General features: G+C 46.0%; 1 protein-coding gene across 2 annotated transcripts; it reads right to left on the minus strand.

The window, feature by feature from the left end:
- Window positions 1-8,155, minus strand: nptx2a (neuronal pentraxin 2a). 2 transcript variants are annotated; one of them, XM_049744955.2, is made up of 5 exons: window positions 7,363-8,155; window positions 5,223-5,466; window positions 4,830-5,074; window positions 3,419-3,598; window positions 1-2,899 (listed from the first exon to the last, which is right to left on the minus strand). In XM_049744955.2, exons 1-5 carry the CDS (start codon window positions 7,831-7,833, stop codon window positions 2,672-2,674), a joined length of 1,368 nt encoding a protein of 455 aa, XP_049600912.1. In that variant the 5' UTR covers window positions 7,834-8,155; the 3' UTR covers window positions 1-2,671. The 2 variants fall into 2 exon arrangements, with proteins under 2 accessions (XP_049600912.1, XP_049600911.1); XM_049744954.2 differs by having other exon boundaries at window positions 5,223-5,469; window positions 7,363-8,154.
- Between the last annotated feature and the right edge of the window lie 5,411 nt (window positions 8,156-13,566).

Raw genomic sequence — 13,566 nt, forward strand, 5'->3', positions numbered from 1 at the left:
GACAATTTTTTTGGTTTGGTTTATTCTTGTGGTTGCTCTCACCGGTGAGGTGCATGACACACGCATACACGATGAGGTTGTGTGATGAAAACTGACTGAGCACTTTGGTCTTTGTTCATCGGAATTACAGATTAATGTACAGATTAAAAAAAAAAAAATTGAAAAATGTTCTTCACTGAAATATTTTTTTTAAGATATCTTTTTTTAATGATTGCAAATGCTTGGTTGAATACCTCAACAATACACCTAATCAAACAACATCAAATGTCTTCTTTTGTTTTCCTCTTGCAAAAACAAAAGCTGTTTCAAAAGAGGCCATTTGTCATTTTTGTCCTGCTAATGAGCAAAAATCAAGCAGAAATGAGCAGGACAATTTGCTCTGTAAACAAGACAACAAAAACCAAAACAATCTTTCATGATTTCCAAAGCACGACAATGACATTCTGCGCTGTCTTGAAGGTTACTGCATCAAATCCTGCACTTAAAAGAAAAATGGATGTGCACCGACAATCAAGTTGTAATTTCATGAGAAGAACGTCATGCAAAATATAATTTTCAGTTCTGGTCGGGAATTGCTAATATTCATGAAAAAAAGCCTTTACCCTCGCAATCCTGCAGGATATTTCTAGTAAAAGTCTCTAGCATGAATTATTTTCTTTTTTTTTTCTTCAAATGTAATGTAATTCAATTACTATTCTGTATTTGATATTTCAATTACAATTTTATTCTATAATTTTATTTTTAATTATTTTCCTTTTCAACGTGTAATACTCAACCACACAAATGTGGATACAAGCATGAATGAATTGCACACAGGGATTAAAAAGCCCATTGCTGACATTTCTATTTTATGAAAGCTTCTTGCTTTTTATCTTGTTCTTGCCTCAGATCAACCTTGAAGATTTTGTGAGCCAAGTTTGAGCAAAAACAAAATTACAAACACAAATGAAGCTGCACAAGGACAGTGGGCAGCCATTATTGGCAAGCAGCAAGAATCGTCTCGCAAAGATTTGTAATGCCACGAGAGCTCCAAAGCAACATTTTATACTGTGTTAGACATGGCTTTGGCTGGAGCACAAAAACAGAAATACAAATATGCGGGCTGCCACTGTACTTCATTTATGCACAAACTGGTGCTAAAATCTCTGTATCCCCCCCAAATAATAGCATGATTGTTATTCAACATTCATAATGTCCAGACTGCTGCTCATATTCAAACACAGATTGAATTGATGATGATTCGTTCCAACATTGAACAAGAAAAAACATCCACAAGCACTCAGTGGTACATTGACTTACAAGCCAATTTTTGCTTTGTCTTGTAAGCAAAAGTTTGACTTTGAGCCGGTACAATTAACCGTTGTGTCGCTTGCCACTTGCTGTTTACATTTACTTTAAAACAAAACACAAAACAATACTAATAATGACACCTGGTGTATTTCACCAAAACACATCTTATGACAGTTTGCTAGTTCAACGCATATTAAACATCATTGACAGGCGATTAGAAACTCTCAAAGAACCGAAATCTTTGTCTGTTCAAGTATGAACTCATATTGCAAATTGTTTTTAATGCGTTACATTCCACTTTGAGTAGTCATTGAAAGATTTTTGGGGGGGTCTGGAATGGATTAACGCCATTTCCATCCATTTCAATGGGAAGCGTTTATTTGGAATCGTTGTGAGCGTGGAACTAAACACCAGGACCTAAACTCGCAAGCGCACTTGATGATGGCGGAATTACGGCTTGTCCTTCCCACTCAATCCCTCTGGCATGACGGCGGGCGTCGGGTGCCAGCTTTCAGCTGGTTCTGGGCAGCTGTGGGCTTGTCGCCGGCATTCATGTAAAGCTGTTTGGGAAATGGCAGCCGCTCAAGGGCCAGAGAGGTATTAAGCGGAGATTGACAAGAATCAAAATGTCCTCCCTCCCTGCTAATCTGTTTTTTTTTAAACACGCAAGACATTGTCTTACGTAATGTCCACACGCTTGCTTGTTTGGAACGTACACGTGCGTGCGCACTAAAAGAAGGCATGCGCTGTCTTTGCCAAACACCGTCGGCCGGGGCTCATGCATTAAATATGGCCGCTGCTTGACAACAATAATGCCGCCGACTCTTGAACGCCTTCCCCTCGATGGTGCGTTCTTCAAAGCGCGGACGTGCAACCTTTTGCTCGACACAGGAAGAATGTTTCCACACAACATGAAAGGCGGCCCGAACGCAGCACAAACGCACAGCATGTTGACTCAAATGAAAGAAGAGAAAAGACACTTGGCCTGATTGACGACAATCCTAAACTTGTTCATGGAAACAGATTGCAACGATCTTCTCGCTGACTCCTTCTCGCTCCGAGTCGGCATTCAGAAGGTCCACAATTGGAATGCACGGATAGAATGTCGTGATCCTTTTCCTTCTAACTTTTCAAACATGGAAGCTTGGCATAGCCGATTCTCAGCTTGCACTCTCATCTGTTTGGTGAGCAGCCCAGAATGTCAACATGCCATCTTTTCCTCAAGTTTTCCTCCATGGTCTGGTTAAGCGTGGAATGACACACACTGAAGCCAACATGGGTTTGTATTTGACATCAGTGTCGTTGCGATGATCTTGAATACTTGGCTTTTTATTTTTTGGGTTTTATTTTTTTTTTTTTTCAATTGCGAGCTCTCCTGGCACTAGGACTCAAAGGCGCGGTCCTCGCAGATCTCCAGTGGCGCTTTGGTGGCCCCGCCAAAGACCTCCACGTTGGCGTCTATCCAAGGGACCACGTTGCCGGGCATGTATGCCGAGCAGTTGGCCAGGCCTGCGATGTCGGCTGGCCGCAGAACTCGGTCCCACATGTTGAACTGGCTCAACTCGCCCACGAAGGCCTGCGTGGCATCAAAGCGACCTCCGACGATGTCCTTGGCACACAATCAGATGATGCAAGCTTTAGAAAACATCGTCTGACTTCAATTCTTAGTAATGAACCAAATTTTAAGTTTGCGATATTCCTGGGAAAATATCACACCCTCGTTTGTTTTATTTGTTGGCTTGAAGATGTGATTTTGTAGCGTATTAACACGTTTCGAGAATTAGTTAAATAAATAAGGAGCTCAGTTGACTATGACTCTTCTTGTCTTTGATATCATTGAGCACAATCTTTGCAGCCATCTCCCTTTGAATGCGCTTTAAAGCCAAACATCATCCAATATGAATGAAGGTCTCGCTGAAGATTATGAAAGCAAATTAGTCATCCAGTTTACCGGCTAATGAAATGACATCATGCTTTGTCCTTGCAGCAGATGAATTAGGTCATACTTAAAAGGAACATCATAGCGTGAGAAGAGTCACTTCACCCCTCTGCACTCTGCCTCGGGGGCTGGAAAATTCCTTGCACTAATACATCAACAACACCCCCCCGGGCCATCTCAAGCGCTCACCTGCTCCTGACCCAGCACGATCACCCCACCAGATTTAATTGGGTGCCACGGGGCCAGGTTGTCCCCGGTGCCGAGCCGCTCGCCGTCCTGGTAAGCCTCCCAGAAGCCGTCTCTGGTCGTCCAGGTGATGCAGATGTGGTGCCAACGCCCGTCACTCACTGAAAGAGGAAGCTGCGCCACCTGGACGCAGGAGAGAACCAGAGTCGAGATGAGACGTGCCCGAAAGTGCTGCACTGCTGCTAACGAGGACGCCAATTAAAAGCAGCGGCTAGGGCGGCTTCAAACGACAAATTTTCCGGCCGAGTAAAATATACATGACCCAGGTGATGCGACGCTCGCAGCAAAGAGGCTGAGGAGCTTTCCCAGCATCACAAGCGCTACGGCCATCCATTAGTCCATCTATGTAATGCGTGTTGCAGTCGGTTCTTCATTTTTAAATCCATACGAGAAAGTATTTTTCTTTGTTTGAGATCTTTGCTGTGCTCCAGAGTTGCAGAACGAAAACAACCAGACAGCTGTCTGGACTTTTGAGGTGCTTTTTTCGATAGCACAATTTCATAACCAACCTGACCTCGTGGAACGGACACATGACCGCCGTCGTCATATTCGCTGGCCTTCATCTATCCGTCTGATCTGTCATAGTTTCTGTCATAGTTTCCTCATCTTCTCTACATGCTCTTCCCCTCTCCAAGTCTCTGCAGACCTGGAATGTAGTTTTCCTTTTTAGGGGGTCTCGTATTCACCAGCCTTCCTCGCACCGTCTTCCTCTCATCTGTTTGACTTGAGCGCATGTATAATGCATGACAGAGGAAAAGCAGTGAGGAGAGCTGACTGACTGCGCCTCAGCTTTGCCCCCCACTCCTCCAATGTAAGTAAACCAGTGGGGGAAGAACACTTTTCTTTCTCGCCGGTATAGGGAACCTTCCATAAAATGCAAAAGAAAGCCAAACAGCCAAATTAAGTTTGCTTTCGGAGATGTGCCAGATCACAAAACAAAATCAAAACAGCAAATTGTACACCTGCAGCATCAGCCAATCAGGGAGCAGAGAACTTCTGAGCATTCGTGTCACCTGTGCGTAAGCAACTCTCAACGATTACTGGGACGCTTACATGACTGCAGCTGCCATTTTAGCATTTACAGGAAGCGGGAGGAAAAAACAAGATGGCCTCAAATCAGCACAGCAAATCTCTAATGAATTGCTGTTATTGCCGAGCCAATGTGGAATGTGGGTCACTTGGATGAAACGTTCTGAAGATGCTCATTAAATAATTACCGCTGAAGGTCAGAGACGCTCAAAGGTACGCATGGCGCTATAGGACAAGCGCACCGAGGCACTTTTAATGAGCCGTGATGCCGCTCGTGCCGGAGGGCTTCAAAGAATAAGGACAGAAGAATAGACAACAAAGTTACCTTGTCGTTGACCAGCAGTTCGATGGGGTTGTTCCCCCACTCGATCAGCACGATCTCATTGGCCTGGCCCGGCACGCCATACGAGAAGGGCGTTCCGATGCCGGGGCTGGCGCCGGACTTGAGCCACATGCAGACGGTGAAGGCGTACATCTCAGGGAGGCTCTTCTTGATGCGACCGTACAGGTAGTTGGTGCGCAGCGACAGGGACACCTTGAAGTCCTCAGGTGACTTGAAGGCGTTGTTGTCTGACCACAAATTGGATCCAATTACAAAATACAACTTCAATTCTTTCATTCCCAACTGCTCAGTGCAACACTTGTTTTCCAAATGTATTTTGAGTTGTTATCCAGGAAAACAAATACAAGAATTTACAGCTCCGTCTGCAGCGCTTACTTTTCTCTAGCTCAGCGATCCTTTCCAGAAGCGAATTGAGCGCATTGTCGGTGCGTTGGCGATGAGCCGCCGTCTCGTTGTAGAGCCGGCTCTTCTCCTCCTCCAGCTCGGCCACCTTTCGTAGCAACTGCATCTCCAGGAGGCCCAGACGTTGGCCGAGGAGCTCCCGCAGGTGCGGCGGCAAAGGGCTCAGTGCCGGAACACCTCCGGCTGACGCGTTCGCGCCGGGGAGTTGCAAACTCTGCTGCTGGAGGGCAGAATAGGAAAAAAACAATTAATGCATGTCGAGAGTCGGCGTGCACCTGTGTTTGCTTGCTGACCCAGCAAACACCCACGGCTGGAATGAGTTTAAAAAAAAAAGCTGTGTGTGACCTGACCCAGACTTCACACCAGGCCTAATAACAGACGGATTTTTGAAAATAGGACAAAAACTGCCCATGCCCGAGCTCTGATACAAATGTGTCATATTTTGGTTGACCCCGCCCATCTGGATCCTTCCCGTTCACCGAGTTTGATTAATCTTTCCTGACAAATCTGATTTTCCTGAAAGTAAAGCATTAAAAATTAAATGCACCGAGAGAGTGAGCCGCATGTGAGCATCATCATCATCCGCACAATTGTTGATTATTTTGTGTCAATCAACATGGCGGACGCTCCAGTGCTGGACGGCCTCCAGTTTGTTCAATTAAAAGCTTCCCCGTAATCCATTGCAGACTCCAAATTTCCACACAAAGCTTCCATTCACAGCAAAGAGGATTATGAAGGAACATTTCAATATTCTTCATGCTCACACAATTGTTAGGAGAAACATGACATGCTGACATTAAACAAAATTTGCTGGAATCTTACGAGATTAATTCGATTCCCGCAAGATTGTCGAAAGTCCTGTCTTGAAGCTTCGCATCCAATTTTGCATTTTCATCGATGAGCTTCGATTGGCGACAGGAGCCTCGTGCTCTCATCCGTCATGAAATCTAGCAGATATGAATCGATAGATGCGTAACCGTAATGAAATACGGTCCGCCTCTTCAATTGGATCGGCGGTCGATCTGGGCAATAAAGCTTCCAATCGAGCAAAGATGAAGAGGCAACGATAAGGGAGGGGGAAAAAAAGTGACGTTTTAGTCGTTGCAGCATTTTCAACACGGAACTGAATCAAGCAGGATGGCGAGTGTGTAGCAGATGGTGAAAGATGCCTTTTCACTCGCCCATAAAGCCGAGTTATATTTCTACCTTGGCCAGCGCTTGACTTTTCAGTGACCTGTCGAGCGACAGACTTGAATCGAGCGCAAAAAGACGACCGTGGGACCTCCAAAGTCGCTTCCTGACATTGATTGGAAACACTTTTTGATACTCGTGTGATCCAAGGCCCGTCTGGTCTTATGCCTGAATGCGTGACAACCTTCTGAATCACACGAAGCTGGCTTTGTTTCCGAGCTCGAATCCAGTGGGGCCCTCTTTGACGTCATTGCCCGCTTGTTAGCCGACGTGCGTGCGAGTGTGATGCTGTAAAATGAATTGCAGGTGTGACCATCGCAGGCGCAGCAGTCAACGCCAGTAATTGCCTCAGGACCCGGGAGATGGCAAATGCTGGACCATATTAATGACAAAGCAATTGGCCGGCAAAGGTCCAGGCACGTGCGGCTGAACAATAATTTGATAAACAATAATTTGACAAACGACAACCTTCGATAAACCATTTACCTTTTGACATCACTTCCTTAAATCTGTGAGCCATTTATCTAACAAATGTGTTTAAGACATTGCATCTACTTGCGTATGGGGGCCGCCATTTTAAGGTCCTTTCACTCTCACGAGAGTGAATTGGCTCACGTGATGTACGCTCGCCAATCTCTGCATGCTTTATTCCCGCAGAAAACCTTACAGTGACTCAATATACGTTCAAGTGCTAGCTGCCAATATTGCAACAACAAGCATGTTAGCTTCATCCAAAGAAAGATGAAGAATGAATGGTTGTTTGTTTTTGCGTGATTGGCTGGCGACCAGTCCCAGGTGTATGCTGTCTCTCCGCCAAATGCTGATGTCCTGTTTAGGGGCATGAGCAAAAATGGTGTGGTGGGGGACACATTGCCCTGTCTTTGGCTGCTCAATCACATTTATGCAGCCACACGTGTCTTACCTCCAAGCTCTCCAAGCGCCCTTTCAGGCTTTGCATAGTCTTCCCAAGCTGGTTTATGGTCTCGCCGGGGTCACGCGGCAGGTCCCCCATGGTATTCTTGCCCAGCTCTTTCCTCCTGGAGCCGTGACCTCGCGACTTGCCCGCCGGCGGCACCGAATCGTCGGCTGCTGCCTCACAGCGCGCCAGCTTGGAGTTGAGCTCCTTGATGGTTCCCTGCTGGCTGACAATGGTCTCCTTCTGCTGCAGGATGGTCTCGCGCAGCCGGATGATGGTGTTGCGCAGCTCGTCCTCCACGGGGCCGCTCACCTGCAGGCGGTTGCCCATCGCCGCGTAGCCGCAGCCGGGCTCAGCACCCGGGGGGATGGCGTTGCACACGAAGCGGCCACCTGTGGCTGCGGCTGCCGTGTCCTGCGCGCTCGCTGCCGCCACCACGCCAAGCAGGCAGAGCAGCACCACCGCTTCGGACAGCATTCTGCCGCGTGAAAGTTGGCTGGATCGGGGCGGGCGGGCTGCGGGTGGGGTGGGGGGTGGTGTACTCCTGCTACAAACAACTTTTACCCTTGCCCATTCAAGTGTTTGCTGAGCTCAAAACAAAAGTGCAGCGATGACAAATCACACATCCGCGTGCTTGGTTAAATATGACCATCTCAGCTGATATTTCCTTCACTGGGGGGAAAAAACCCAAAAGATCCAGAAATGGTTGCAGAGAAGTTGCCAGCGTGCCTGCTCGCTCCGGCATCACCCAGCGAGTGCTCCCCGACACGCAACTGAACTGCGCAGGCAGGCAGGCAGGCAGGCAGGCAGGCAGGAGGATTATGATGACGAGGATGACGATGAGGATGATGGCGAGGTGCGTGAGTGAGCGCACGAGCTCCACGCGGCAGCCTGTGCGCCATCGTCGAGTCTCTTAGTGGAATGCATCCGCATGCTCAGGGTTGCTTTCATTCACTTTTTAATGTTAAGTACCACGAATGAAGCACACTCATCTCTCTAACAGGAATTCTCAATCTAATCAATCAGCAAAATCCATCCAAAAATTCAAACAAATGTGCGCAATTATGACAAGACATGGGTTTTTTGACAACTGCGTGTTTTCTTTGTGTTTTGTTTTTTCTGCAGGCACGAGCGGCAGCGATAGCCTAAAATGTGTTGTCAGTATGCAAGGCACCACTTTGCTATCAAATGTCACCACAGCGACATGCTCTCGCATCATTTTATAAAGGTGAGTTGTTTCACCTGATTCTGTTTTATATATTATATACATATATATATATATTATATATTTTATACAAAGTGGTGACCTATGATAATTAAGGAAGAAAATCCTACTTTTAATTAACAAATTTGTGACACTTTGAGTCTGGAACTAATTAATTTGCTAAATATGATTTCCGATGGGATAAATTGTTTTGGCACTCAAACAGCATCACAGATTGTGTTGGACTTAGGAGGGTTGACTGAATGTCAACCTTAATGGGAAACCTTATACTGTAAAAAAAAAAAAAAAAAAAAGAAAGAAATTCAAAACCAAAAATAATTTGTTTTACAGCTTGAAATGTGCTACGGCAATTCCGTGAATTTGCGACAATCTGATACGGGCCCGAGAACGTTGGCTTGTTTTGCATTGCTTTTAAGAACCTATCTAACATTGCGTTTGAATCTCTTTTAGAAAACAATTTGTTTTTCTTAGCGTTGGCACTTTCTGCTTCTATGTTTCTACAAATTCTGTTGCCTTCTCATAAACAGCCTTTATTTCCTGCTGGCGGTTTCATGTTATGCTCTATTTTACCTTTTTATTGGCGTACGGAACAACTTTCTTTAAATGTGCTTTATAAAATAAATTGGATTGAGAAGAAGGATCGTTTCGAGGCCACCAGAGCACTTGTAGTGGTAAACGTAATCTTTGGCGTTTGTTTTAATCCGACTTGGAGCATGAGAACAGCATTTTGCACTCGTGTGGTACTGGTTGGGGGACTCGTTTCACTCGTTTGTCTTGCTGTGAAGAATATCACATCAGGACGCAGATCGTCAAATGTGGTCTCGGCTTCCTAAAGATTTGGTCGGAAAAACTTTGCGGTCGCCGTCTCGTATCTCCCGGCAAGAAAGCGCAGGCTAAATGTCAGGCACAAAGAATTGCCGGATGTCGCCAGGGTTCAAAAGGCCAAGAAAAACCCGTCGAAGGAACAGAATGGAAAGTCCCCCGAGAGACCAGGACGGACGAGATATATCTCCATGGCAACCTTTTCTCTCACCGTCTTCAACTTGAGGACCCCTGAGAGGAGAGATGACATGGCTGACTTGAAAGTTGACGGGGCGGAGTTATTTCCCTTTTATGCTGGCGACTGGTGAGCGTCGGCCGAGTTCCTGCTCCCTCTCTAATCCTCTTGAATCGCGGAGGGGTTAGCAAATAGGCCACCATCCAAAGCTTCTCCTCGCTTGACTTTGCCGGCAAACGTAAAACACTTCAGCCCAGGACTGCTTTAGCGAGAGGGAGATTTACTCGGCTTGTGCAAATTACAAAAGGAGCATCGATGGTTTCTTGTGGCACTCTTCCACACCGTGCTTCTCCTTTTGTCGGTTTGTCAAACGCATTTGTCAATGCGTCAGAGCACATGTTTTCAAATGACCCCAGGATTAGCTTCAGTACCCGTTCAATTTACATAAAGGAGTGCCACAAGCTTCTGCTTTGGGCCCCTTCTTATTTGTCGGTTATATCAAATGTCCCTGACGTAAATGAGCATTTTTGATTTCCATCTCCCTACAGCTCAACGGTGAATCTTTTTAATTAAGCAAGGCGGCTGTTGAATTAGAATCGTATCTGCCCCCAGGCTTTGAATTTTATCTACTGTTCTAATCAAATATCCCTTTAAGGCAAAGATCTCCTGTTTTCTGCACTTGTAGAAGTAACACCATGCAAGTCCGTTTTTTTAGTTAGGTGTGATATTTCCTGGAAAGCCTAAATGGATCCTTAATATTCATCCGCTGGTGTATATTATTTGGTGCAGATGGGCAGAACTGATTGAGTCAACAAGATCATTTCAGGCTGTTATGAAGATGCGTATTACATTCATTTCGCTTACTTCGTTCATGTCAGGGGGCATTTGGAAGATTGCGCCAATACACATCGTCCACAAAACGTGACCGGCATATGAAATCCTGCTGCTGACTCATACGGTGCCGTTGCATGATGAGCTGCAGTCACACGTGTGTGACTGCTGAATGGCATCAAAAAAAGGAGAGTATGGAAACGTGTAAAAAAAAAAAAGGACAAAGAGCCAAAAGTGCTGAGACACTTTATTATTAGAAATTGATTTTTCAGTGAAGCATGTGATTCATTTATTATTGACGTACTTCTTCTTTTGCTCCACTGAATGTTTTCAATATTGTGAAGCACTTTGGCTGATGTCAGCCCGTCTCTAAACCAGACGATTACATCTCCGTTCCTTGTTAGACTTGAATGAAATCAAATTTGAAGGTAGCTGAAAACATCAGTTTGAACAAATTGAACCTTGACTTTGGCTACCTTAAGGCGGTCGAAGAAAATTAGCATTTGGAATCAATAGACTTTGGCTCCGCCACTGACGCGCTTGAACGCGTTTGACGTGAAGGCTTTGCTGCCAACGTTTGTCCAGGACCACCGAGCAATCGTGTTTGAAATGCACTCCTCTCCCGCCTTGGTATCAAACTGCTTCAGCTTTCATTGGCAACGTATGGCTTTTGATGTCCTCCTGCTTGCTGGAACATGTTTCTCACAAATTTGCGTGAGAAGTCATTAGCGCCGTGCGATTGTCGTCCTGGCTTGCCCGTTTGGAGTGGCCATTTGGTTCGCACGCCGCTCCTCATCTGGTTAGAAAATCAAAATATTACTGAAAGTATGAAAGCGTTGGATTAAAAACGAGCCTTATAAAGGGCCAATTTTTGAAATGGGTCCTTTTATTCAAGCTTGAGATTTTGTATAGGTGTTCCTAATGTAGTGGCCAGTGAGTTGCATTATCGTTGGCGAGTGAATGCGGATCTAATTCTGTTTCAAGGTCATGTCTGCCTGTAACTTAGCATTGAAGGAATGGGAAAAAAAAGAAGCTACGATGCATTTTGTCATGTTTAGAGTGACACAGATGCTTACTTGATAAATGTGTTGAAGTTTGGTTTTAGCTACCATCAAACAGCCAAGTATGTCAAGTTATGCGTTGCCAATATCTGCACTGCATTAGATATCCAAAGTCTTACACACCCCTGTTCCTAAATCGCCACTGAAGGTCCCGGTACCGCCTCTCCTCAAAGCTGAACAAGATCTTTGAGCTGGCTGGTCGAAATTTTCCTTTGGCTGCGGTGCCGCACAGCTCCTAATGACTCGTCTGCAACGGACAACAAACGAGGTTGACGTTACGTAATTTGCATGCTGCCGCAGGGACGCGCCGCCCACTTGCGCCATCCGCGCTCGGCCGTGTGAGTGAATCACTGTTTTGCGCCTTCTTCATTAGGAGTGCTTCCTTGTGAGCAAACAAATTGTTGCTTTTTAAAAGCACATCAATTCGAGTAGAAGAAGTCCTTTGAAAGCACACCAAAGTCAGCAAAGGAGCCGATTTTTGACTAAAAGTAGGCCAGCTGCGCTCAGCAACGGTTGGCCCGACCCCGAGGTGAGACAGGGGGCGGCGCTACTGCCTTGGTAGCGTCCACACCTGCGGATTGAAAAAAAATAAAAAAGCCAAATGTCATCCGGACCTGTTGCAAAGCAGCAGCCTTGTCGAGGGCCAGAGACGGGGCGGCACGTTTGTCTTTTTCAAGACTTGTGCGACAAGGGCCTGTCAATTGCGGAGCTTGATACATTTGACATCAAATTGCTGGTGTCGTAATCTGCCCCTCCCAAGCGACCGTCAAAACAATGTTCGGGAGAAAAACAAGCGCTCAAGTCCGGCCACGTACGCAGGATGCTCGTCATCAGTGAATTGTGTCTCAAAATGAAAGCAAGATGTCTTCACCGGAGTGCAGCGCGCGTTAGTTTTCTCCTCACGCAGCAGCCAGGCTGCCGCTGCCGCCGCCGCCGCTAAGCTAACTGTGACTGGACTTCAAACAATTCTGGTGGAAAAGATGCCGTTTTTTCTTCTTGTCCGTGCATATGCATGGCAGGCAGCTCAAGCAAGCACATGGGGGCATTTTGGCGCCCCTCTGAATTAAGCGTCGCCCGTCGCACATATGCTGGCCGTGCCGCCCCCGGCTTGAGTGTGCGTGCGCAGCCGCGTTGCTCGGATGAACGCAAACAACACCTGCCGAGGTTTCAGGCAGATGGGCCGGGCCGAAATTTGCACACGTTTTTGGCGTCAGCAGCCTCGCAACCCTTGAGTAAAAAAAAAGAAAGAGTACACTTGCGTCAGTCAGCAAGCAAGCACTGTGGGCATGACCTCGCTCTACTCTCAAAATAAGCTTCGTACAAAAACTTCAAGTCGGAGCCACTCGCAGAAAAAATAACCTTCGCATTTGCGAGTTGAGAATAATAAATAGTGTTTGCAAGTTTTTGTTCAATCCTGCAGGAGATTATTCTGGCGAGACGCATTTTTGAGACTTGTCTCCCATTCAGACTTGCATTGAAAGAAAACGTGCACACGGCGATGCACGGTATTTGGAATTAAGCCTCGGAAAAGAAGATTTAAGGCCACACTAATAATTGTATAGCATTGAACGTTACGTGACTCAATTCCTAATATAACATGACCAATGGGAGGCTAAATTGCTCATTCTGGGAAGTCTGGAGTCGCACTCAAAATTCAAATTGAAAACCATGTCTGGCATATTTTGAGCCCCAAGCAAACCCCGTTCCCATCTGGGAACTGCAAAGATTTTCAAAAAGTGTAACTTCTCCGATAAAGCCCTTCAGAGTTTTATTGAGGTTGATGACAGCAAAATCATCTCTTGCAGTAATTGAGGAGAACATGAGTCAACATTTCATCACTTGAATCCATCTTTGTGCTGAAAAGCCTCATTGAGTTAAATGGAACGCCAAGGTCATCATGCAGTGACGCACGTGACGCCCGTTTGGCTCCTCAAGCCCTTGTTGAAGTCTCGGCCGCGTCAAGCTGTCCTGCTCGTCGTCTCCCCTTCTTCTTCTTCTTCTGACTGATGGAAGCGTGTCTTTCCGATGACAGTTTCCATGGTTGCCAAATCCATCTTTTCCAAACCTCTATGGTTTTTTATGGTTTCCAAAAACTA

The sequence above is a fragment of the Syngnathus scovelli genome, chromosome 16 (genome assembly GCF_024217435.2).
Source record: "Syngnathus scovelli strain Florida chromosome 16, RoL_Ssco_1.2, whole genome shotgun sequence".
Taxonomy (NCBI): Eukaryota; Metazoa; Chordata; class Actinopteri; order Syngnathiformes; family Syngnathidae; genus Syngnathus; species Syngnathus scovelli.

What these genes read in the sequence shown, in the direction of transcription:
- nptx2a (XM_049744954.2), bottom strand. Translation starts at nt 7,833, where the DNA reads ATGCTGTCCGAAGCGGTGGTGCTGCTCTGCCTGCTTGGCGTGGTGGCG. An exon ending in GATCGCTGAGCTAGAGAAAA is followed by an intron (nt 5,075 to 5,222) that starts GTAAGCGCTGCA and finishes ATTTGTGGTCAG; the next exon opens with ACAACAACGCCTTCAAGTCA. An exon ending in AACTGCTGGTCAACGACAAG is followed by an intron (nt 3,599 to 4,829) that starts GTAACTTTGTTG and finishes TCCTGCGTCCAG; the next exon opens with GTGGCGCAGCTTCCTCTTTC.